Here is a 25927-nt window from a genome sequence, read left to right on the forward strand (position 1 = left end):
GCAGCGGCAGCCACACGCGCCAGCGTTCACTCAACCCGGAAGTAACTCAGATAGCAAGCCAGCTAGCTAGCTAATAATTATAATAATAACAATAAAACATTTCATTTCTAAGCGCCTTTCAAAACTCTCAAGGTTACTTTACAGTAACAGGAGAAGTTTTTCTGTGGGCGAGCAACGGCAGCCACACTTGCTAGCGTTCACGCGACCCGAAAGAAACTAAAATAGATAGCAAGCTAGCTAACTAATAGATAGCTAATAATAACAATAATACATTTCATTTATAAGCGCCTTTCAAAACTCTCAAGGTCACTTTACAGTCACAGGATAAGTTTTTTTCTGTGAGTAAGCAGCGGCAGCCACACGCGCCATCCGTTCACTCAACCCGGAAGTCACTCATAAATGACTTTATTACACTGTACAGTTTGTTTCTATAATTACAATACAATATCACATTTATAATATATAAAATAAGATATATTTTGTGTAGTTTTAAGGCTTATTTAGTAGAAAATTATGATTTTTGTGTGGACCTGGGAACGGATTATTCTAATTTTAATGGTTTCTTATGGGAAATAAATATTTGGCAGACGAACTTTTTGCCTTACACACACTTTCTGGGAACCAATTAAGTTCGTAAGCTAAGGTATTACTGTGTATATATCTCAATATTTTGTTATTGTTGTTGCTGTCTGTTATACAAAGACATTTTACTTTTGCCTTCTGCTGCCCGCACCTCACCAACAAACAATTTTAACATCGGACAGGAACAGCGGGGACTTTTCCTGGCTTGAGGGAGCTTGGGCGTTCAAGTCATAATTGTCAAGAGCAACTGCTGTGACCAAAAGAGTTCCGACGTCATCGCCACGGTCGACGCTCTTCCTCCGATAAGATTTTTTTTCCGGTATAAGACGTCTCTACAACTTGTTGTGGCTTTTTATTTCCTACTTTTGTCCTACATGAGCAATCTTGTGACGCACAAAATGTCACAAGGCATTAACGCTCCTCTTTGTGTGTGTGTGTGTATGTATTTGTGTGTGTGTGTGTGCGCGTGTTTTTGTGATAGCTTACCTTTTAGTGTCGTTTTTATCATTTTATATTTCATATAGTGTCGTCGCGCATTGCTGTGCGAGTGTGTGATATGCTGGCTGGCCAAAATTGTAATACACGTGCCAGACGTAGAATTACATAAAAAAAAAAAACAATTGTCTGGCGGTCATGGTCATAAGTACGGGTGGTCGTAACTCGCTCCGGTCGTAACTCGGATGTTACCTGTATATATTCGAATATTAACAAGTAACTCAAATAGGTACAAAGCTAGCTCGCTGGCTAATAAATAGCTATTAGCTATTTATACAAAGCTAGCTCGCTGGCTAATAAATAGCTATTAGCTATTTATACAAAGTTAGCTCGCTGGCTAATAAATAGCTATTAGCTATTTATACAAAGCTAGCTCGCTGGCTAATAAATAGCTATTAGCTATTTATTAGCCAGCGAGCTAGCTTTGTATCTATTTGAGTTACTTGTCAATATTAGAATATATACAGGTAACATCCGAGTTACGACCGGAGCGAGTTACGACCACCCGTACTTACGACCATGACCGCCAGACAATTTTTTACCGTCAGGTAGCTAGATAGCTATATAGCTGATAGATAGATAGCTATATCGCCAGCTAGATAGCTATCTAGCAAATAGATAGCAAATTACTGGCCAGCTCGATAGCTAGATAAATAAATCAAGAGATATTGACACTAAAAGTTGTTTTTTTTCCCCTTTTTCCGTGAATTTAACATCAATTTTAAACGGCAGACGATAGCATAATCACTAATGCACTTTAAAGGACAACCGACATCACTTGATTCTCGAGCAAGGCAAGACGTCTTGGCGTGACATCACGAACAAGTGGGCGGGACCTTCTGAAACTGGCCACTTGCGGCTTCAATTTGAAGTCATTTTTTTATTGGTGTTTTGCATTTGACAAAAAAATATCATACTGCGCGTTTCGGGTATTTTAGATGCCTTCAAACCTTTTTCTGATGTCAGTTAGTAAACAAAAAAACATGATGTCGGTTGTCCTTTAAATTATCCTGCGGGCCTGATCAAACCTCCTAGTGGGTCCGGTTTTGGCCCGCGAGCCGTATGTTTGATTTCAAGCATCTGTGAGTCACTGGCAAACAAAACTGCAGGTGGCTCGCGATGTCGTATGCGGCACGTATAAGTCCGTCCGTGTTTATATAAGTCTCTTCCCGGCGAGGAAAAGAGAAAAAGTGTCAACGTGGGAGGAAATCATAATCATAATTGCGCCACCTTGATTATAACGGATTCGCAGATGATGCTAACGTTAAGCCACAAGCATTTTCTGCTCATATTGGGCCTCCTTGTATGCGATGTTGTAGCTCGTCCCGCGGTCGTCGGTGGGGAGACGCCAAGCGTCCACGGCGCGACGATGGAGAACGCAGCGAGATCTTGGGACAAAAGGGAGGTCGGCGAATACCTGAGAGGGATCAAGAGGATCCGAAGGCTCTACTGCAACGTGGGTATCGGTTATCATCTGCAGGTTTTACCCGATGGGAAGATCACGGGGGTGCATCGTGACAACAATTACAGTAAGTACTTTTTGGCCCTATTTGTCCATTGATTTCTTTTAAATAAAGTTTTGAACTCATTCACTGCATATTTCGCCAAATTTATTCGATTCGATTTATTCGGAATTGAAAATATGACAGAGAGCGCCATTCCTGAATTTGTTCGGGCTTTTTTTTTTTCATGCTTGGGTGCAGATAAAGCGCTGGTCTTGGCCTCTGGCAATGTTTTTTTACTTTCCACAAGTGGGCAGCATTAACTTTTTTTCTATGTTAGCTCTTTGTTCCAGCGTCAGCTGTTGTTAAAGCGCTATATAAACCAATATGTATTGTATTGTATTTTTTTACAACCGCCCCCATTTCAAGCTCAGATAACTCCAGAACCATATAACTTAGCAAATAACTCTGGAGATGTTTTTTTTCTCCAGCATTTCCCTTTTTTCCATGTTAGCTCTTTGTTCCACTGTCAGCTGTTGTTTAAGCGCTATTTACACCAATATGTATCGATTGTATTTTGTACAGTCGCCCCCATTTCGAACCCATATAACTCCAGACCAATATAATTTAGAAATTAACTTCACTGCCATTTGCGAATTTATTCGGCAATTAAAAATATGACATCGAGCGTCATTCCCGAATTTGTTCGGGTTTTGTTTCTTCATGCATGGGTGCCGATAAAGCGCTAGCCAGACCTCAAGGGGGCAGAATTGTCCTTTTTTTCCCATGTTAGCGCTTTGTTCCAGCTTTAGTTGTTGTTAACGCGCATTATAAACCAATATGCATGTATTGCTTTGCATTTTGAAGAGCTGCCCTCATTTCCAACTCATATAACTCCAGACCCATATAAATTATGAATTAACTCTTTTTTTCCTGATGAAAGAAGAGACTCTAAGGTTTCTTATGCTGCATTGAATATTTTTGTCGTTCTAAAACTCAATATTCTGTGGGTCATTTTTCATTCAGGCCTTCTGGAAATTTCTCCTGTGGAGAGAGGAGTGGTGACTTTGTTTGGAGTTATAAGTCATCTCTTCATTGCCATGACTGAGAGAGGAAAACTATATGGCTCGGTAAGTAATGCATACATACATACATACAGAGTTAATTCCTAAGTTATATGGGTCTGGAGTTATCTGAGCTTGAAATGAGGGTGGCTGTGCAAAATACAATGCAATACACCCATATTGGTTTATATAGCGCTTTCACAACAGCTGAAGCGGGAACAAAGTGCTAACATGGAAAAAGTGGGAATACTGCCCCCTTGTGGAAAAGAAAAAAAAACATTGCCAGAGGCCATGGCCAGCGCTTTATCGGCACCCATGCATGGAAAAAAAATCTTCTCCTGTGACTGAAAAGTGACCTTGAGAATTTTGGAAAGTGCTTAGATATTAAATGTATTATTATTATTATTATTATTATTATTATTATTACTACCCGGCTGGCTATCTACCTAGCTATCTAGCTGGCTATCTATTAGTTATAAGGCTACCTAGCTAGCTGTCTATCTATTAGCTATATATTGGCTATCTATTAGCTACCTAGCTGTGTTACGATACTCGAGGCAAGGACGCCGGGCTCGAGTGGCGAGGGAAGGAGGGAAGGCTTGGATCCGAAATGCAACGGCGAGACAGAGATCAGGGTAAAGTCTTTTACTGGAACACGCATGCAAAACAACAAACTCATAAAGTGGGGAATGTGCGTAAAGGCAATGGAAGAAATAGCGAACCTGACAGCAAGGTAGTAGTGGGGGTGACTTCCGAAATATTCCGACGGAGACTGGATAGCGCAATCGGTAGATATAGTCAGAAGGCACAATCACGGGAATGACAAACAGCTGTGGGAACCCAGGTGCGTGATGATGGGAGGGGCCGTCTCCAGGGAGCAGCGGAGGAGATGACAGGAGGGGCGGGGCGCGCCCAGGACGGCGACGAGATGTGACAGTGCCCCCCCCCTCAACGGACGCCTCTTGGCGGCCCACCAGGTTTGGAAGGGTGAGCCGCATGGAACGCCCGGATGAGAGATGGGTCGAGGATCCAGGCACGTGGGACCCACTGTCGTTCCTCCGGTCCATAGCCCTCCCAGTCGACCAGGTACTGCACTCCTCTGCCCATGCGCCTGGAGTCCAGTATCTCCCGCACGGTGTAGACCGGTCCGTCGGCCAACATCCGGGGGGGAGGTGGGGGGGTGGGCGTGGGGGCTAAGGAGCTGGTTTCCACTGGCTTGAGGAGGGAAACGTGAAAGACGGGGTGGATCCTCATGGTGGGTGGCAGCCGGAGCCTCACCGAGACCGGGCTGAGGATGGCCTCGATGGGGAAGGGACCCGTAAAGCGTGGGCCCAGCTTGGCTGAAGACCCTGCCAGCCGAAGGTCCCTCGTGGACAGCCACACCTCCTGCCCGACCTGGTAGTTGGGTGCCTGTCTCCGATGACGGTCCGCCAACCGCTGGTTCCGGGATGCGGTGCGTGTCAGGGCGTCCCTGGTCTCCTTCCAGACTCGGTGGGCCCGTCTGAGGTGATGTTCAATAGACGGGACCTCCACCTGGCCCTCCTGTGTGGGGAACAAGGGCGGCTGATAGCCACAGGCGGACATGAATGGGGACCGACCTGTGGCTGCGGAGACCAGGGAGTTGTGGGCGTACTCCACCCAGGGTAGGTGCAGGGCCCACGACGCCGGGTTGTGGAGGCACACGCACCGGAGGGCCGCCTCCAGGTCCTGGTTCTTCCTCTCCGTCTGTCCGTTGGTCTGGGGATGGTATCCAGATGACAGGCTCGCCGACGCCCCTAGGGACCGACAGAAACGCTTCCATACCTTGGACACGAACTGCGGTCCCCGGTCCGACACGATGTCCGTCGGAATCCCGTGGAGACGGACGACGTGGTTAACCAGGAGTTGAGCCGTCTCGATGGCGGACGGCAACCTGGTTAACGGGACGAAGTGGGCCGACTTGGAGAATCGGTCCACAACGGTGAGGACGACCGTCTTGCCACGGGAGGGGGGGAGGCCTGTCACGAAGTCGACGGAGATGTGAGACCAGGGTCTGGACGGCACCGGTAGCGGTTGGAGGAGTCCTGCCGGGGGCTGGTGGGAAGCTTTCCCACAAGCACAGGTCGGGCAGGCTTTCACGAAGCTGGTGATGTCCCTTCGGAACCCCGGCCACCAGAACCGTTGGGCGATGAGTTGGATCGTCCTGTTGACCCCCGGGTGACAGGCAATCTTGGAGGTGTGCCCCCAGACGAGCACCTCCGTGCGAAGAGGGGCGGGGACGAACAGGCGATCCTTAGGACAGCCCCTGGGGATGGGGGTCGTCCCCAGGGCTTGCTGAACTTTTCTCTCAACCTCCCACCTCAGGGCACCCAGGATGCGTTGGGCCGGCAGGATGTTGGTGGTGGTCTCCTCCCTTTCTGCCGGCTCATGGATGCGGGATAGGGCATCGGGCTTGGTGTTCTGTGACCCTGGGCAGTAGGTGAGAGAAAAGTTAAACCGGGTGAGGAAGAGTGACCATCGGGCCTGTCGCGAGTTAAGTCTCTTGGCAGACCGGATGGCCGCCAGGTTCTTGTGATCCGTGTAGACGGTGAAGGGGTGTTTAGCTCCCTCAAGCCAGTGTCTCCATTCCTGCAGGGCCAGGACGACCGCCAGCAGTTCCCGATTGCTGACGTCATAATTGGCCTCGGCGGGGCTGAGCCGGCGGGAGAAGAAGGCGCATGGGCGTAGCTTCTGGTCGGTGGGAGAGCGCTGGGAAAGGACGGCCCCTACTCCGGACTCGGATGCGTCAACCTCGACCGTGAACGGAAGCTCGGGGTCGGGATGACGCAGGACAGGGGGGTTGGTGAAGGCACGACGGAGGCGGTTGAATGCCCCCTCAGCATCGGGAGTCCACCTGAAAGGGAGCTTGGTGGACGTGAGGTTAGTGAGGGGAAGTGCCTTCTGACTATACCCGCGAATGAAGCGGCGGTAGAAGTTGGCAAACCCCAAAAACCGCTGAAGCTGCTTGCGCGTCTTAGGGGTCGGCCATTCCACCACCGCTTTGGTTTTGGCGGGGTCGGCCCTGAGCTGCCCCTGCTCCACGACAAACCCCAGGAACGACAGAGAGCGGACATGGAAGTCGCACTTCTCTGCCTTCACGTAGAGCCGGTTTTGCAGGAGCCGCGCCAGGACCCGTCGGACGTGTTGCCGATGTTCTTCTGCAGAGCGGGAAAAAATAAGAATGTCATCGAGGTAAACAAAAACGAAAACATTGAGGAAGTCCCTGAGCACATCATTTATCAGATTTTGGAAAACGGCGGGCGCGTTCGTGAGCCCGAACGGCATCACCAGGTATTCGAAGTGCCCTAAAGGTGTCTTGAATGCTGTTTTCCATTCATCCCCCTCACGGATACGGACCAAATGGTAGGCGCTGCGAAGGTCTAATTTAGAAAACATGGTGGCGGACTGAAGGGGCGCGAAGGCCGAATCCATGAGGGGGAGAGGGTATCTGTTACGGATGGTGATGTCGTTCAGGCCCCGGTAGTCAACGCATGGGCGCAGGGATCCGTCCTTCTTCTCGATAAAGAAAAACCCTGCGCCCAGCGGGGAACGCGACGGGCGAATGAGTCCCGCCGCTAGAGAGGAGTCTATGTAAGTGCTCAGGGCTTCCCGTTCCGGTTGTGAAATGTGGTAAAGTCTGGAGTCCGGTAATGGAGCCCCTGGCTGCAAGTCAATGGCACAGTCATACGGTCGGTGGGGTGGCAGGGATTGGGCTCTGTCCTTGCTGAACACCTCCCGCAGGTCATGGTAACATTGTGGCACACCCTTGAGGCAGATGGCCTCGGGCGGGCCATCGCGGGAGGGATCTTGCCCTGCCGTAGCCGACCGTAGGCAGTTGGCGTAGCAGTAGGGGCTCCAGCCCTGAATGGTGGGACCCTCCCAGGAGATGGATGGGTCGTGGGTATTGAGCCAGGGAAGACCCAATACCAATGGCGCATTCCGGGAGGGCATGACTAAAAATTGGCGGTGCTCCACATGGTTCCCCGCTACCCGAAGTTTGAGCGGGGCCGTGATGTGCGTGACTCGCGCTAATAGTCCTCCGTCCAGGTCCACGAACTCCTTGGGGGGCAGGAGGTCGATAAGTTGGCAGCCCAATGAGTCTGCCAACTCGGGATCGATAATGCACCCGTCGGCCCCCGAGTCCACTAATGCCCGCACTGTTTGGGAGCTGGAAGGCCCAGTCAATTCACTTTCCAGCTCCAATCGCGTTACGGGGGTAGGGGGTTTTGCCTCCCGCGGTCGCCTATGTCGTTTCTTCGACAGGGACTTACATGTGCCGGAGGTCTTTGGTTGGGGGCCTTGGGTGCGGCGAGCCCCGGGTTCGATGCGGTCGTTCCCCCCACCAATCAGCATGGGTTCGGGGGAAATCTCCCGACGTCGCACGCGCTCGCTGCCGGCGTTGGTTCTCAACGACCGGGTTCGTGGCTCGTCGGGCCGCCGACCGCTCAGCTCCCTCCGTCGCTCCTGAAGGCGGTGATCAAGGCCGATGACTATGTCGACCAAGTCGTCGAAGGTGGTGCCAGCGTCGCGTGTAGCCAGTTCGTCCTTGAGATCGGAGTTAAGCCCGCGACGAAACACCCCCCTCAACGCTCGGTCGTCGTAGCCGCTGCCAGCGGCCTGAATCCGGAAGGCGACGGAGTACTCTGCAGCCGAGCGGGACCCCTGGACGCAGTCGAGGAGTCTTCCTTCTACCTCAACTTCCGTGACCGGATGGTGGAATACCCGGCGAATCTCTGCTACGATGTCCGGGTAGGAGGTGCACAGCTCCGGTCGAGACTCCCGGATGGCCAGCACCCACGTCTCGGCGTCTCCCCTGAGCAGGCTGGTGATAAAAGCTACCTTAGCCTCATCGCTAGCGTAGGCTTGCGGCAGTTGTTCAAACACGAGCGCGCATTGCATGAGAAATTGCGCGCAACGCCCGGTTTCGCCTGCGTAGCGAGAGGGGTTGGGTAGCGGGAGCGGGTGCCCACCCGCGGACGGGGAGGACCGAATTGTGAGGGCTGCCAGACGTTCCTCGACCGTCTCGAATCGTTGAGCCAGCGAGGTGGTGATCTGGCGGAGTTCCGTGATGGCTTGCGCCATCTGGCTCGAACGCTCCGCTTGCATGGAGAGGGCGGTGAGGAATCTGTCTTCGCCGGCGGGATCCATGGGTGGTCGGAATATTATGTTACGATACTCGAGGCAAGGACGCCGGGCTCGAGTGGCGAGGGAAGGAGGGAAGGCTTGGATCCGAAATGCAACGGCGAGACAGAGATCAGGGTAAAGTCTTTTACTGGAACACGCATGCAAAACAACAAACTCATAAAGTGGGGAATGTGCGTAAAGGCAATGGAAGAAATAGCGAACCTGACAGCAAGGTAGTAGTGGGGGTGACTTCCGAAATATTCCGACGGAGACTGGATAGCGCAATCGGTAGATATAGTCAGAAGGCACAATCACGGGAATGACAAACAGCTGTGGGAACCCAGGTGCGTGATGATGGGAGGGGCCGTCTCCAGGGAGCAGCGGAGGAGATGACAGGAGGGGCGGGGCGCGCCCAGGACGGCGACGAGATGTGACAAGCTGACTATCTATTAGTTATATGGCTACCTAGCTAGCTGTTTATCTATTCGCTATATATTGGCTCTCTATTAGCTACATAGCTGGCTATCTATTAGCTATCTGGCTGGCTCGCTAGCTATCTAGCTGGTTATCTATTAGTTATACAACTACCTAGCTAGCTGTTTATCTATTCGCTATATATTGGCTCTCTATTAGCTACATAGCTGGCTATCTATTAGTTATCTGGCTGGCTCGCTAGCTATCTAGCTGGTTATCTATTAGTTATATAACTACCTAGCTAGCTGTTTATCTATTCGCTATATATTGACTATCTATTAGCTACCTAGCTGGCTATCTATTAGTTATCTGGCTGGCTCGCTAGCTATCTAGCTGGCTATCTATTAGTTATACGTTTACCTGGCTAGCTGTCTATCTATTAGCTATGTATTGGCTATCTATTAGTTGCCTAGCTTTCTTTTACTGCCATTCCGAATAAATTCGTGAATGGCAATGAATCAGTTAAAAATCGTTGTCATGAACCTCAATTTTTGTTGACTGAATCGTTTTTGTTTGTTTTTCTTTTGTCTTTTGGATAGCGTGACTACAGTGACGACTGCAACTTCACGGAGAGCCTCCTGGATAACAACTACAACGCATACGAATCTACAGCCCACCCCGGCATGTACATCGGCCTCAGCAAGGCCGGCAAAACCAAGAAAGGAAATCGAATCACGCCTACTATGGCCATGACGCACTTTCTTCCCAGGATGTGAATTATTACATACTGTACTATAAACATTTACTGTGCTTCTGTATGTATGTCCTCTGTTCCACTCAATTTGGCCATATAAATATTTTTTGAGTACTCATACGCATGTAAATTGACCAATTCATGTAGGGTTCGCCACATTACTGATTTTCATCTATCGCAGGTGGTCCCGGTCCGCATTAGCTGTGATAAATGAGGGATTACTTTACATGTATACCTATAACCAACTGTCTACTTTTGTTAATGAGTGTCATCAGTTGTGTAGATTTTTCAAAATACTGTACAGTGATACCTCATCTTACGAACTTAATTGGTTCCCAGAAAGTGTGTGTAAGGCAAAAAGTTCATCTTCCAAACATTTATTTCCCATAAGAAACCATTAAAATGAGAATAATTCGTTCCCCGGGTCCCCATAAAACATAATTTTCTACTAAATAAGCCTTAAAACTACACAAAATATACCTTATCTTATGTATCATAAATGTGCTATTGTATTGTAATTAAAGAAATAAACTGTACGGTATAATAAAGTCGTTTTATTTACTTTTGTGATGGTCGTTGATGTAGATGCCTCTTGATGATATCCGAGTGAATTTGCCGTGCTTTCTCGGCGATAATACCCTCACTCACACTGTCCCCTGCTAGCTGCTCTTCGTTAATCCAAATCGACAGAAGTTTTTCAACCTCTTCTATAGTCTGAGACCGTTGCTTAGACAACATAGAAAAACCCTTAGCCACACGTAGCAATGGTCGACTTAGCATACTGGTACTGGGACGCTAAGTCACACAAACGCACATCTCGTTCGTGTTTTTTGATGATTTCCTTCCTCCGCTCGACCGTCATTTTCTTTTGTTTCTTCTCAGGCTTAACACTAGCCTGTGGTGGGGTCTTTTTCGGTCCCATAATAGCAAAAGTATCCACTCGATAACAAACCACGTCCGCATTCAAAGAAAGGGGGATGACGAAAACTAGTCCGCCAGCCACCGTGGCGCTGTGTGGTTTGGTTCGTCCGCCGAAAAACTAGTTCGTATGCCAAGATTTTATGTTCGCGAATTTAATGTTCGTATGGCAGAAAAATTCGTAAACTAAACCGTTCGTAAACTGAGGTATCACTGTACTCACATGTTATAAGATTAAGCCATTCTGAGGCCGTGACACTATGATGCTAGCGTGTGTTGTGTAATCCAGGTGCTGCGGTGCGAGCCTGACTTCATTTGACCCATTTTAAGTGATTTCCAGCTCGCGGTGATAAATAATCCATCAGATGGCTCACAGTCTTACCTGATACTGAAATAGAACAGGCGGTGGGTGGAGGCAGATTTACAACAGTTGTATGAAGTTCATCCTGTCTACTTGATATCTAATATCCATACATAGCTACATAGCTAGCTAGCCAGATAGCTCATAATAATAATACATTTCATTTCTAAGCCCCTTTCAAAACTCTCAAGATAGCAAATGGATAGCAAATAGATAGCCAGCTAGGTGGCTAGCTAATAGATAGCAAATATATTGCCAGCTAGGTAGCCAGCTAATAGAAAGAAAATGGATAGCATATGGATAGCTAGCTAGGTAGCTAGACAGATAGCTAATAGAAAGCAAATAGATAGCAAAAGGATAGCTAGCTTTGTAGCTGGCTAATATTTGGCTGATATATATCTAGTTAGCTAACTGTCTTCCTGGCTATCTGTCTAGCTAGCTAGCTATGTAGCTGGCTATTTATTAGCTATATGGCTATTTAGCTAATTAGCTAACTGTCCAGCTGGCTATCTGTTAGCTAGCTGGCTAGCTTTCTATCTATTTTTAATATCTATTATTATTATTAGTATTATTAATAATAATAATAATAATTGGAGAGGCTTTGGATTGATTTGCCTTTATTAGTCTCGCAGTGGAGAAATTTACATAATAATAATAATAATAATAATAATAATAATAATAATACATTTAATTTAAAAGCTCCTTTCAAAGCACCCAAGGACACTTTACAATGAAATGAACAATAAACACCAGAACAATAAAATTATAAATAAAATGACGTTTTGTTTTTCTGCTCTGCTTCATTTAATTTTGAACACAAGTGTAACTGGCGTCATTGGTTGCCATGACAACAAAAATCAAATTTATTTTGGACTTGTTGTTTTACAAAGTTGTTTCATGTTTCCATGTGAATCTTCGTATTTATGTTTTTGTTAAAAATTCTCTTTAGTATTTTATTTACAAAATGTTGTCATTATAACTTCCGGTTTCGTGTCACGTGTTTCGATATTCGAGAGAAATCGCGAGAGGAAGGAAACGATCATGTCGACGTCACTAAAGTTTGTCTACCTGCGGTTTAAAAAGTGCACAAGGTACGTTATTCATTTGCTTATTTACTGTATGTCTTGTCGAATGTATTGTAGTAAAATGTCGATTATTGTTTTAAATAGCTTTTCGTTTTCACGCTGTTCAATAAGAAACGTTTTTTGGACATTAGTACGGGACGCCATCTTTGACCGGTGTAGATGCAACAAGTATTGTTAGCGTCATACAAAATGGAAATACACGGACAAAGAGAAAGAAAACTGTTTGTCCTTCTTTGTATCTGTCAATCTGTCTAGTAGATAATAAAGTCCATTTAACCTTGCAAATGAAATACGTTGTAGAGCCATTTTACACCTAAAGGAGGCACTGTTGCTCCACAGGATTCTGCAGCCCAGTCGGTGGCAAGATGAACCCGAAATGATCCACAGGACAAAGTGAAAGCGGATCCACAACAAAATGGTCTCATTTGAAGCAAAACGGGTAAGTAAGGAGCTTAGAGACATTTTCATTTTATTTTAATATGAAGAGAAATTACAAGCTGATAGGACGGATAGGGTGGTCTTTTACAACGAGGTCGATTGACTGATGGTTTGGCTTTTTGCATCTATTAAGGACGATGAAAGAAATAATTAACATTCTGTTCTTCACAGTTCTTCCTCCCAATACACGAAAAACATGAAAAGCCCCGTCCGTGTTAGAGCCATAAAGCTATTTCAGTTGAAAAAAAAAATATTTTGTTATTGTTCACAATCGTATCATTAGATTTTATAATAATAATAATAATAATAATACATTTAATTTATAAGCGCCTTTCAAAACTCTCAAGGTCACTTTACAGTCTCAGGATAAATATTTTTTTGTGGGTGAGCAATGGCAGTCACACGCGCCAGCGTTCATTTAACCCAGAAAGCTAGCTAGTTCGCTAATAGATAGATAGATAGCTAGCTAGATAGCCAGCCAACATTTGAACAAAGAATCATTCACGCCTAAGGACAATAGAGTTTGTCCAAGGAATCTAATATAGTGATACCTTGGCTTACGAACTTAATTGGTTCCCAAACAGAGTGTGTAAGGCGAAAAGTGTGTATCCCAAAAATTAATTTCCCATAGGAAACCATTAAAATGAGAATAATCTGTTCCCAGCTTGCCATAAAACATCATTTTCTACTTCCTAATTTTGTCAGCTTTAAAACGACACAAAATACACCTTATTTTATGTATAATAAATGTGCTATGGCATTATAATTAAATACATAAACTGTACTGTAAACACTTGATGAGGAACATAGCCTTCTTCTTTAACCATCTTGAGGAATGATCCCTTGTAGGTGCTTTCTCTGCCATAATTTTACCTTGTTCCTCATCAATTATGTTCTGTTTAGTTGGGTCGATAGCTTTTTGCATCAAGTGTACAGATGGCTTGTGCGGGTTATTTGTGGAGTCTGATCGATTGGATATTTTAACCTTGCAGTCTACACTCTGCCTTTGAACTATACGAGTCCATTTTGTCACTCTCTCTCTGTCGTCTGCCTGTCTGTTTAACCGAAGCACCAGCAAGCTAACATGTCACACTAGAAGCCCAAAACGTAAGATCTGGAATGGCGTTTCCTTGCCTGAAACCATCCAAAAGTTCTCCATTGCTACACCAACACATTTCACGCCGCTGCGTGTTTCCTACGTGACATACAGACGTCGTCGTTGTTTGCGCGTGGGTGGTGTTTGTGCTGTTAACGCGGTGAAAACCCTGTTCATCGTCAGCCCGGCAGACTTTCTGGTGACTTGCAAACAAGCGCAGGAGGAAAAAACATTCGAGAAAAAGCCATCAAAGCTTTATTTTATGTATGTATGTATTTATTTTTTTAAATTTCCCTGACGACTTCTTAAACGGTTTTGTTTTCCTCTTGTGATCTTCCCTCTAACACGGGAGCCGATACTTTGGCCTGCTTCAATGAGCTCAAAATAAAGCGAGTAAATAAGAGTATAGCTGTCAACCTGCGAGAAACTGTGACCTTACTAACTGCTCTATTTTTTTTCTTACTTACTGAGAAAAAAATAAAAATAAAATAAATATAATATTAGGAACAAAATTTCAGATGTAAACATGACTATTGTGAACAAGTTACAACATATTTTCTTGCAATAATCAAGTACAGTGATTATGAACTTAATTGGTTCCCAGACAGAGTGTGTAAGGCGAAAAGGTGTATCCCAAAAAATAATTTCCCATAGGAAACCATTAAAATGAGAATAATCCGTTCCCAGGTCCCCATAAAACATCATTTTTCTACTTTGTATTTTTCTAAAGCCTTAAAACGACACACAATATACCTTATTTTATGTATAATAAATGTACTATTGTATTATAATTAAAGAAATAAACACTACTGTATAATAAAGTCGTTTTATTTACCTTTATGAAGGTCGTTGATGGCTTGATGGAATGGAGTGGCCGCTTTCATCCGCATTAAACACTTGATGAGGAACGTAGCCTTCTTCTTTCACCATCTTGAGGAATGATCTCTGCGGGGTAGGTGCTTTCTCTGCGATAATTTTACCTTGTTCCTCACCAGTTGCTGCTGTGAAATGTAAATTTCTCCACTGCGAGACGAATAAAGGCAAATCCAATCCAATTGTGTTCTGTTTAGCTGGGTTGATAGCTTTTTGCATCCAGTGTACTTGTGCGGGTTATTTGTGGAACCTGATTGATGGGGTATTTTAACCTTGCAGTCTACATTCTGCCTTTCAAACTATCAAAGTTGAAACAAGTCCAAATTTCAATGTGTTTTCTATCCATTTTCTCACTCTCTCTCTGTTGTCTGCTTGTCTCTTTAATGTTTAAACCGTCTCCTGTCACTGCTGCGTTCTTGACCAATCACGTGGCTTTTACCGAAGACTGGAGGCGGGGAATAGAGGACAAAAAAAAGTCGGCTGCCATTTTCTTTTTGGAGAACGGCCTCACTCTCTCTCTGTCTGTAACCCCCCACCCCTCACTCACTGCGTTCTTGACCAATCACGTGGCTTTAACCGAAGACTTGGGGCGGGGAATAGAGGACAAAACAGTCGGCCGCCATTTTCTTGTTAGGAGAACGACACATCACTCATTGTGGCAGCTCCGTGTGTATCCCGAAAAATAGTTTGTATGCCAAGGTAAAATTTTCATAAATTTAACGTTCGTAAACCGAAAAGTTTGTAAGCCAAGGGGTTCGTAAACCGATGTATCACTATATATATATATATATATATATATATATATATATATATATATATATATATATATATATATATATATATATATATATATACACACAGTAAAGTCTTGTTATATCGATATCGGATATATCGATAGTCCCGGTTATATCGATACTATTTCTATGCACGCACGGAGAAAATTACATGCAAACAGGGTTGGATATATCGATAGTCCCGGTTATATCGATATTTTTTCGGACTCCCTTGAATATCGATATAACGAGACTTTACTGTTTATATATATATATATCATAAGCGAGAATGACCCAGAAAAGCACACAAACAGCACGTGAGATTTGCGCACTCTTTTGTTATAAACAGAAGCTGTTGCTTGGCGAGGGTCGACTGAAACGGCATGATTGAGCTTTTCATCCATTAGCGTACACGGCGGAAATGTAGTACCACCCGAGCCTCCCCCCCCCCCACCACCACCACCCCCCGGGCCTTGATGTCGCTTTGTTCTGTGTCTTGTTTGATTTGCCTGCCAGGGCTATATTCATGTGGCATATTGTGTTCATATGCAAATGGGAAGAACGCTTGGATTTCACTTTGAGTCGCTCACATGCCATGTTTAGAAAAATCATTCCTAAAAACATGATGGAAGAAAAAAAACAATCTCTCTCAGGACGTTGATATTGAGTCATTGTTAAATATTGGATGGATGGATATGGATGGATATGCCTTTATTAGTCTCACAGTGGAGAAATTTCCATTTCACAGCAGCAAAGTGATGAAGGTAAATACTAAAATATATTGATATATTTATATTGTAATATTGATTATATATTGATATCATAAAAGTGTCAACTATGTTTTATCAGAATAAAAAGAAATAGGAGCTGCCAGTAGGTCAGCTTTGAAAGAATTACATTTGTTATATATGAAGTACACAAGATGGCAGAATTCAAAATGATGACCCTTTTTAAGTCTATTCGCGTTCATGTCCCAAAGGGCAGCTTTAAAAAAATGTTAGCCTTGGCAACAGAAGCATCCATAATCACTCTAATCATCACTCAAATGTGGATCTGATCTGATTTTTAAATACCGCATTAAACTTATTATAAAATGGCTGCAACTCTGATACTCATTATACTATTCCGGAACAGTCTGGGATGGATTGCTCGTGGTTTGGATGAGTATACGGTGATACCTCAGCTTACGAACTTAATTGGTTCCCAGAAAGTGTGTGTAAGGTGAAAAGTGTGTCTTCCAAACATTATTTTCACATAGGAAACCATTAAAAATGAGAATAATCCGTTTCCAGGTCCCCATAAAACATGATTTTCGACTAAATAAACATTAAAACTACACGATATATACCTTATTTTACGTATAATAAACATGCTATTGTATTATAATGAAAGAAATAAAGTGTACTGTATAATAAAGTCGTTTTATTGACCTTTGTGATGGTCGTTGATGTAGTTGCCTCTTGATGATATCAGAGTGAAGTTGCCGTGTTTTCTCGGCGATAATACCCTCACTCACACTGTCCCATGCTAGCAGGACTGATGAGATCCGCCGAAAGTTTGGAGGACCATAGACTAGTCCCTGAAGCTAATCTGATTACCTCTAATGTTCTATCCCCCGTTAGCTCTGGTATGACTTGGCCTAAGAAGTTTGTTGCACGAAGTCTCAATGAAAGCTTACAGCAATAATGCGATTTAGCGAATGGTTTCTTTGTTTTACCAAAATGGCTTCTTTGACTCCTCTTTCAAAGCATCTATTTTCTTTAGCTAAGATTTTAACCTCTGTCATCAAATGAGTGGTCGCTTGATTTTAATCTCCATTCAAGGACTGCCGCTCTTGCTAACATTCAGCCAGAGTGGTTGCTGTCACCATTTGGTTTATGACTAAACGGGCAACGCCATTGCTTTCCTGCTGCATTCTCATCAACAACACATGAGTGTATCTATTCCCTGGCAGAGCCGTACCTCAACATTGATGACCCCATAAAACTGTCTTTACCCAACAACCCCGTTACCCCCACACTGAAAATGGCTTTCTGTACAAAGTCATCCGGGACAAATAAAGTGGATTTTCCCACCCCGCTGGACTTCAAAGCGCTTCATTTGAACACAACAATTGGTCTATTGTTATTTTGTGTAAAGCATCTGCACTGACCGTGCGTCATTGATGTGCCTCTTTGACAGGACTTCAAACAGCCTCATCTCCATCCCGTCTGTTTCATTGAAAATCCCCTGGAAGCGCAAATGGAGTCGCCGTTGTGTTGACTGTCCTCCAAAAAAGGACACCTTATGATTTTGCACTCTGAAAAAAAAACTGTTGCTATTTAAAAAAAGAGATCAGGCAGTTCAATCCAAAAGCTGAACCAATATAAAGATGCTTTTTACAGGACTGTTGGAACGACAGTGATACCTCAGCTTATGAACTTAATTGGTTCCCAGAAAGTGTGTGTAAGGTGAAAAGTTTGTCTTCCAAAACATTTATTTCCCATAAGAAATCATTAAAATGAGAATAATCCGTTCCCAGGTCCCCATAATACACAATTTTCTACAAAATAAGCCTTAAAACTACACAAAATATACCTGTGTGCTATTGTATTGTAATTAAAGAAATAAACTGTACCCTATAATAAAGTCAATTTACAGTGATACCTCGGTTTATGAACCCCTTGGCTTACGAACTTTTCAGTTTACGAATGTTAAATTTATGAAAATGTGACCTTGGCATACAAACTATTTTTCGGTATACATTCGTTCGCGAAGAAAATGGCAGCCTGCTTGTTTTGGTCCTTTATTCCCCGCCCCCAGGCTTCGGTTAAAGCCAGGTGATTGGTCAAGGACGCAGCGGTGAGGGCAAGTGGTTTAAACATTAAAGAGACAAGCAGACGACACAGAGAGAGTGAGAAAATGGATAGAAAACTGTGAAATTTGGACTTGTTTCAACTTTGATAGTTCAAAGGCAGAGTGTAGACTGCAAGGTTAAAATTCCCATCAATCAGGCTCCACAAATAACCCGCAAAAGCCATCTGTACACTTGATGCAAAAATCTATCAACCCAGCTAACCAGAACACAATTGATGAGGAACTAGGTAAAATGATGGCAGAGAAAGCACCTACAAGGGATCATTCCTCAAGATGGTGAAAGAAGAAGGCTACGTTCCTCATCAAGTGTTTAATGCTGATGAAAGCGGCCACTCCATTCCATCAAGCCATCAACGACCATCACAAAGGTCAATAAAACCACTTTATTAGACAGTACAGTTTAACAAACCACGTCTGCACTCCAAGAAAGTGGCTGTGGAAAAGTAGTCCGCCAACCACCATGGCGCTGTTGGAACAGTGTTGTTTGGTTCTTCCGCCGAAAAGTAGTTCGTTAGCCAAGACTATATGCCCGCAAATTTAATGTTTGTAAGGCGAACAGTTCATGAGCTAAAGCGTTCGTAAGCTGAGGAATGATTCCTTGTAAGCTTCAGCAGGTTTATCGTCAGAACTGGCTGCCTCACCATGACGAATGACACTATGAATCCCTGTACGACGCTTAATGTTCTCGAAGCTGAGGTTTCACTGTACATGCTTCCCTCACAATGTCAGTCAAATGATAATAGGAAGTATTTTATTCATATTGTGTATTTTATTCATTCATGTAAGATCTTGCGCTCCGTAAACGTTAAATAGAAGACATTACAAATACACATATCGTAGCACGGTTGACTAAACTCTCTAACGTGTACACATGCTGTACTTGGTGTTTGTTGAAGACACGTCCGCTTTCATGTCCCCCCCCGCTGTCCCTCAAATCTCTCTATTAAAGGTTAATCTTGAGCTGCTGATTAATTTTTGAGCGGAATGACTTTCTACCACACGCGACAGCCCGAACCGCGCGGACTCGTGTACACGCGTGCGTGCGCTTGAGCGCGTTAGCAGTCCGATCACGCTAACGGCGGCTGACAGCCTGTTTGAAAGCGAGCTGTTTAATTTTGTCCAATGCTCACGCCCTTAATTCACCCGATCAAATTGCGCAACCTTGCCCTGTCACAGCTCATCGCTATCAGCTAGCCGTGTTGCACTTTTGTGCGGCGGTCGCCAAGGCAGCGCTAAAAGCATCTGATGGGTGTAGTCAGCCTTATGGTCTTTTGATTTTGAATGGCTGTGAAAAGGGCAGAGGAAAGTGAACACGCAAAAAATGAGGGTGTCAACGTGTTGCAAAAAGCAATGCATCCGATTGGTTCTGGTCCAGCAAGTCGCCGTGGCGAAATTAGATCAAGGCCAATGTGTTGGAAAAAAGCAAATTCTCAATTTTTGTCGGACTGCTGCGATTTTACTTACTACTTAGTGAACGGGCACGTAAATGATGGCCCCATTTGAGATCATTTATTTGCCCTTGGGAGAGAATCAGCGTTTTGCTGTGGTTGGTTTCTGGACAGCTGCATTAAGGCACATATGCAACTAGCTAAAAGGCCAAATAACCAAAAGGACTGACTGAAGAAAAAGTAATCCGAATAATACATTTGATTTCTAATCGCCTTTCAAAACTCTCAAGGTCACTTGACAGTCACAGGATGAGTTTTTTTTTTCTGTGGGTGAGCAGCGACAGCCACACGCGCCAGCATTCACTCAACCCAGAAGTAACTAGCTAGTAACCAACGAAGTAACCAACCAGATATCGTGGTCATAGATAAAGGGCAAAGGATAGGCGTTGTCGTGGAGGTAGCGGTCCCGAGTGATGGAAACATCAGAAAGAAGGAACATGAGAAAATGGAGAAACACCAAGGGCTCAGAGAGGAGCTGGAGAGAGCCTGGAAGGTAAAGGTGACAGTTGTGCCTGTGGTGGTCGGAGCACTCGGGGCAGTGACCCCCAAACTCAACGAATGGTTGCAACAGATCCCGGGAACAACATCGGATATCTCGGTCCAGAAAAGCGCAGTGCTGGCAACAGCACGGATACTGCGCAGAACCCTCAAGCTTCCTGGCCTCTGGTAGAGGACTCGAGCTAAAATGGGGGACAGACATCACCCATGAGGGGTGAGACGAGGATTTATATATACAGTGAGACCTCAACTTACAAACACCTTATCTTACAAACTTTTCGTCTTAAGAACCTCTAATTTATGAAAATTAAACCTTATAATAAGCACTATTATCATAATACACACCCACCACGGCTGGCGAAGTGATCTTCGGCGGAAGCACACGACCGAACAGCGCTCCAGCCGGTGCTACTTTGCACACCCCCTCTCATTGAATGCTGATAATTTTTGCTGATAATTTTACTATGATGGGACTGAAAAAAAAAACCCACCACAGGCTCGTGTTCAGCCCAGGAAGACACAAAATAAAATCACCGTCGCTGAGAAGAAGGAGTTAACTGAAAACACGAACGAGGTGTGCGTTTGTGTGGCCGAGCACGGCTATGCTAAGTCAACAATTGCTCCCATTCTCCGGAACACAGAAGCTATCAAAGGTGCGTCTGTTGCAAAAGGTGTTTCCGTGCTCTCAAAGCGACGGTCTCGGGCAATCGAAGAAGTTGAAAAAAAAACGTTATTTTACAGCACAGTTTATTTCTTTAATTACAGTCCTCATGTAATGTGCCTCTCTTTGTGACTTTATGATACAATGCAGTGTATTTCTTTCATTAGCATCAAGCATGAAACACTTGATGAGGAAGGTAGCCTTCTTCTTTCACCATCTTGAGGAATGATCCCTTGTAGGTGCTTTCTCTGCGATCATTTTACCTAGTTCCTCATCAACTGTGTTCTGTTTTGCTAGGTTGATAGCATTTTGCATCAAGTGTACAGATGGCTTGTGCGGGTTATTTGTGGAGCCTGATTGATGGGATATTTTAACCTTGCAATCTACACTCTGCCCTTGACCTATCAATAAAGTTGAAACAAGTCCAAATTTCAATGTTTTCTATCCGTTTTCTCAATCTCCCTCTGTTGTCTGTCTATCTATTTTTATTTGCAGCTCTGTGTTTCTGTAGCCCCCCACCCCTTACTGCTGCATTCTTGACCAAACACATGCGGCTTTAACCAAAGATTGGGGGCGGGGAATAGAGGACAAAAAAAGTCGGCTGCCATTTACTTGTTAGGAGAACGGGCTCCTTCGCGAACAACACATGGCTTATTTAGTAGAAAACTATGTTTTATGGGACCTGAAAATGGATTATTCTCATTTGTTATGATTTCCTATGGGAAAAATAATGTTTAGAAGACACACAACTACATGAACGACCATCACAAAGGTGAATAAAATGACTTTATTATACAGTACAGTTTATTTCTTTAAATACAATACAGTAGCACATTTATTATACATAAAAGAAGGTATATTTTGTGTTGTTTTAAGGGTTATTTAGTCGAAAATTATGTTTTATGGTGACCTGGAAATGGATTATTCTCATTTTTAATGGTTTTCTATGGGAAAATAATGTTTGGAAGACACACAACTACATCGACCATCACAAAGGTAAATAAAACGACTTTATTATACAATACAGTTTATTTCTTTAAATACAATACAATAGCACATTTATTATACGTAAAAGAAGGTATATTTTGTGTCGTTTTAAGGCTTATTTAGTCGACAATTATGTTTTATGGGGACCCGGGAACGGATTATTCTCATTTTTAATGGTTTCCTATGGGAAAATAATGTTTGGAAGACACACATTTCGCCTTATACACACTTTCTGGGAACCAATGAATTTTGTAAACTGAGGTATCACCGTATACTCATCCGTTCCACGAGCAATCCATCTCAGACTGTTTCCGGAATAGTATACTGAAGATCAGAGTTGCAGCCATTTTATAATAAGTTTAATACGGTATTTAAAAAAATCATATCAGATCCACATTTGAGTGATGATTAGAGTGATTATGGATGCTTCTGTTGCCAAGGCTAACATTTTTTTAAAGCTGCCCTTTGGGACATGAACGTGAATAGACTTAAAACGGGTACTCATTTTGAATTCTGCCATCTTGTGTACTTCATATTTAACCGCAATCATACGTCGTGAGTGGTGATCCGATTGTTCTGGGTCAGTAACGTGTCAAATAAATGTGTTGTTCTGCAAAGCAATAGGATTAATTTCACGGTTCTGCTTCATCACAATAATGGCCTCGCAAAAATGATCATGGTGTGTAATGTTCATCGGGATAACGGTGAATGATACGCAACATATGGACATGAGCGCAATTGTACGCCAAAGAAATTTGGTGACGGTAATGCGAGATAGATTTTGGCGACTGTCGAACGGACATTAGTAATCATTACGAGGTGCATTAGCCGTCTGCCGCTTTGTCAGCCTGAACTTATTCACTGGCAGACGATGTGCAACAATGTGTGCACTCCAGTGCCAGGGTTTTTGTCATTGTCACTCGAATTGTAGGATCCACGGAATATTGAGTTTTAGGATTACGTAAACATTCAATGCAGCGTAAGAAATCTTAGACTCTTTGATTCCATCAGTAAAAAAAAAAACGTTAATTCCTATATGATAAAGGTCTGGAGTTATATGAGCTTGAAATGAGAGTAGCTGTCCAAAATACAATGCAATACATACATATTGGTTTATATCGTGCTTTAACGACAGCTAAAGCTGGAACAAAGCACTAACATGGACAAAAGGAAAAAATAGTTAGAAGGAAAGAACACTGCCAGAGGTCTGACCAGCTCCTTATCGAACGTTTCGGCTTACAAACGTACATACGAACTATTTTTTGGGATACACACGGAGCGCCACAATGAGTGATGTGATGGAACGACTGCTACAATGTGTCCTTTCTTTCGTTTGGGGGCGTTCCTTCAGTGACGTCACGTACGGGCTCAAAAACAAGACTTCCGGAATATTCAGCGCGAGTCTTACTCCTGTGAGGAATTAATCAGCACGTTTCCACAGGCTGATAAATTCCTTATATGGAGCTTTGTCGCCCTCTTCTGGCGGCTTTTTGCAACACGAAGTTTTTAGACCAAACAAGTACAGCAAAATACATTGACGTGATGGAAGGACTACTAAAATGTGTCTTTTTTTTCGGTCAGGGGCGTTCCTTCAGTGACGTCACGTACGGACTCGTCACCGGCTCAAAAACAAGACTTCCGGAATATTCAGCGCGAGTCTTACTCCTGTGAGGAATTAATCAGCATGTTTCCACAGGCTGATAAATTCCTTATATGGAGCTTTGTCGCCCTCTTCTGGTGGCTTTTTGCAACACGAAGTTTTTAGACCAAACAAGTACAGCAAAATACATTGACGTGATGGAAGGACTACTAAAATGTGTCTTTTTTTTCGGTCAGGGGCGTTCCTTCAGTGACGTCACGTACGGACTCGTCACCAGCTCAAAAACAAGACTTCCAGAATATTCAGCGCAAGTTTTATAAATGTAAAATATAGCTTTATGCGGTGGAATCTTTGTAAAATGAGCTCAGTCGAAGTCATTTGAAGCCATTTTAAAAATTATGGACACAAATTGTCCGGAGACGTCTGTTGTCCTTGAAGTGAATTTGTGTAGGATGTCCTTACATGCTTCCAACTGTCCCCACGCAGTGACGATCGTGTTCTTTGCTTTCACTGTCAGACGTCAACCTGCCTCAAGTAGATTCTGAACTTTTTCGAAATGTAAAGTCTGCTTTGCTCTTAAGAACATTCCCATCAGTGCATCCAAATTCTCTCAATGTTTGCCCGGATGGAATGTATTCCTTTTAACAGTTGTGCCTCTTTATAGGGTTTCTTTTTTTTTTTTTTTTTTTTGTTTTATTCCAGCACGCTTTGTGAATTGTGAGACTTTTAAAAATACATTTCCTGCAGGTGAAGTTCACTTTTTTTGGGTTTCACTTGGAGGAAAAGGAACGAGTTGAAACATCCGAACGCAGAGCAAACACAAACGGGAAATGATTTGCATTCATTTTTCAAGTCGAAAATCAGTGTCAGGCATACAGATGACTTTTAAAATGCACGCACGCACTACACACGCTAACACACACACACACACACACACACACACACACACACACACACACACACACACACACACACACACACACACACACACACACACACACACACACACACACACACACACACACACACACACACACACACACACACCATATCTGCACAATGTGTGCATTTGTGTGTGTGTGTGTGCGGGTGTGGTTGTGTTCTCACTCACACAAGGGTGAGAGAGAGAGACAATGGAGAGAGAGAGATAAAGAGAGAGCGAGAAAGACTGAGGGAGAGAAAGAGAGAGCGAGATAGAGAAAGATAGAGAAAGATGGAGAGAGAGAGAGCGAGATAGATAGAGAGAGAGAAAGATGGAGAGAGAGCTAAAGAGAGAGCGAGACAGATAGAGGGAGAGAAAGAGAGAGCGAGATAGAGGGAGAGAGAGAAAGAGAGCGAGATAGATAGAGGGAGAGAGAAAGATTGAGAGAGAGCTAAAGAGAGAGCGAGACAGAGGGAGAGAAAGATACAGAGAGAGATAAAGAGAAAAATAGAGGGAGAGAGAGAGAAAGATGGAGAGAGATAAAGAGAAAGAGAGAGGAAGGAGTGAGAAAGAGAGAAAGAGAGAGTGATGGAGAGAGAGAGATAAAAAGGGAGAGAGTGATAAAGAGAGAGAAAGAGCCCGAGAGAAAGATAGAAAGAGATAACTAGAAAGGGAGAAAAAGAGAGAGAAAGGCAGAAAGATGGAGAGAGTTAAAGAGAGAAAGAGAGAGAGAACAGGGTGGAGGGAAAGAGAGGAGGGAGAGAGAAAGATAGAGAGAGAGAGAAATAAAGAGAAAGAGGGAGAGAGACGAATAAAGAGAAAGTGATAAAGAGAGAAAGAGGGTGAGAGAGATAGAGAGAGAGAGAGAGAAATAAAGAGAGAGAGAGATCTTTTGTCCGCTGAGCAGGTGGGCTCAGGTGCAGACGCATTTTTTTCGCTTCATTTCTCCACGGCAGGAATAAATAATAATCATAATAATAATAATACAGTAAAGTCTCGTTATATCGATACGCAAGGGAATCCGAAAAAATATCGATATAACCGGGACTATCGATATATCCGATCCTGTGGGGGGGGGGGGGGGGGTGCGTAAATGCGGCATCTTTGTTATGGCATGTAATTTCATCATTGGGTTCATGGATTGCGTATCTAACATGTTTTTTGTACAGTAGTGAAGTGAAAAATAAAGTTGTGCATAAAATAAAAACGTCTTTACACTTTTTAATGACTATTTCCTTTCAAAAATGCAACCAACCAATGCTAAATCGTCAAGTTCTATTCACACGAAGCCACGAACGCCAGCATGTACAATCATATGAAAAACAGTGATTGTTGCAAACAATAAAGATATCTGGATGCAACACAATTAAATACTGTACATGGATGAAAAAACAAAACTGCAACGTTTACATAACGTACGTGACGTTCGAGTGGCTGAATAGAATGCCGGCGCGCAGCTGTGACGTTACAACAGCTTTTTGACTGACTCAAGAAACACAAAAAGTGATGTTGGTTGCC

At 43.9% G+C, this 25927-nt stretch overlaps 2 protein-coding genes across 5 annotated transcripts in view; both read left to right on the top strand.

Annotated features, from left to right (window-relative positions):
* The first annotated feature begins 305 nt into the window (after nt 1–305).
* On the top strand, nt 306–11797 carry LOC148902560 (fibroblast growth factor 4-like). Its single transcript, XM_089018708.1, has 4 exons — nt 306–901; nt 2397–2606; nt 3546–3649; nt 9739–11797. Exons 2-4 carry the CDS (start codon nt 2447–2449, stop codon nt 9913–9915), a joined length of 441 nt encoding a protein of 146 aa, XP_088874834.1. The 5' UTR covers nt 306–901; nt 2397–2446; the 3' UTR covers nt 9916–11797.
* A 396-nt stretch (nt 11798–12193) lies between these two features.
* LOC148902561 (uncharacterized) overlaps nt 12194–25927 on the top strand; it is an 84726-nt gene continuing 70992 nt past the window's right edge. For 3 of the 4 annotated variants that reach the window (XM_088991196.1, XM_088991194.1, XM_088991195.1), the window contains exons 1-3: nt 12194–12263; nt 12597–12696; nt 14637–14743. In XM_088991196.1, the coding sequence (XP_088847322.1) occupies nt 14730–14743 (14 nt within the window). In that variant the 5' untranslated portion in view covers nt 12194–12263; nt 12597–12696; nt 14637–14729. Of the gene's footprint in view, nt 12264–12596; nt 12697–14636; nt 14744–23723; nt 24616–25927 lie in introns of those variants that run through there. The other variant, XR_016114316.1, reaches the window with a different exon arrangement.

The sequence above is a fragment of the Hippocampus bargibanti genome, linkage group LG02 (genome assembly GCF_051943395.1).
Source record: "Hippocampus bargibanti isolate YZ-2025 linkage group LG02, ASM5194339v1, whole genome shotgun sequence".
Classification (NCBI taxonomy): domain Eukaryota; kingdom Metazoa; phylum Chordata; class Actinopteri; order Syngnathiformes; family Syngnathidae; genus Hippocampus; species Hippocampus bargibanti.

Coding starts and splice junctions, on each gene's coding strand:
- LOC148902560 (XM_089018708.1), top strand. CDS start 2,447: ATGGAGAACGCAGCGAGATCTTGGGACAAAAGGGAGGTCGGCGAATAC. Junction 2,607..3,545: donor GCATCGTGACAACAATTACA/GTAAGTACTTTT, acceptor TTTTTCATTCAG/GCCTTCTGGAAATTTCTCCT. Junction 3,650..9,738: donor GAGGAAAACTATATGGCTCG/GTAAGTAATGCA, acceptor TCTTTTGGATAG/CGTGACTACAGTGACGACTG.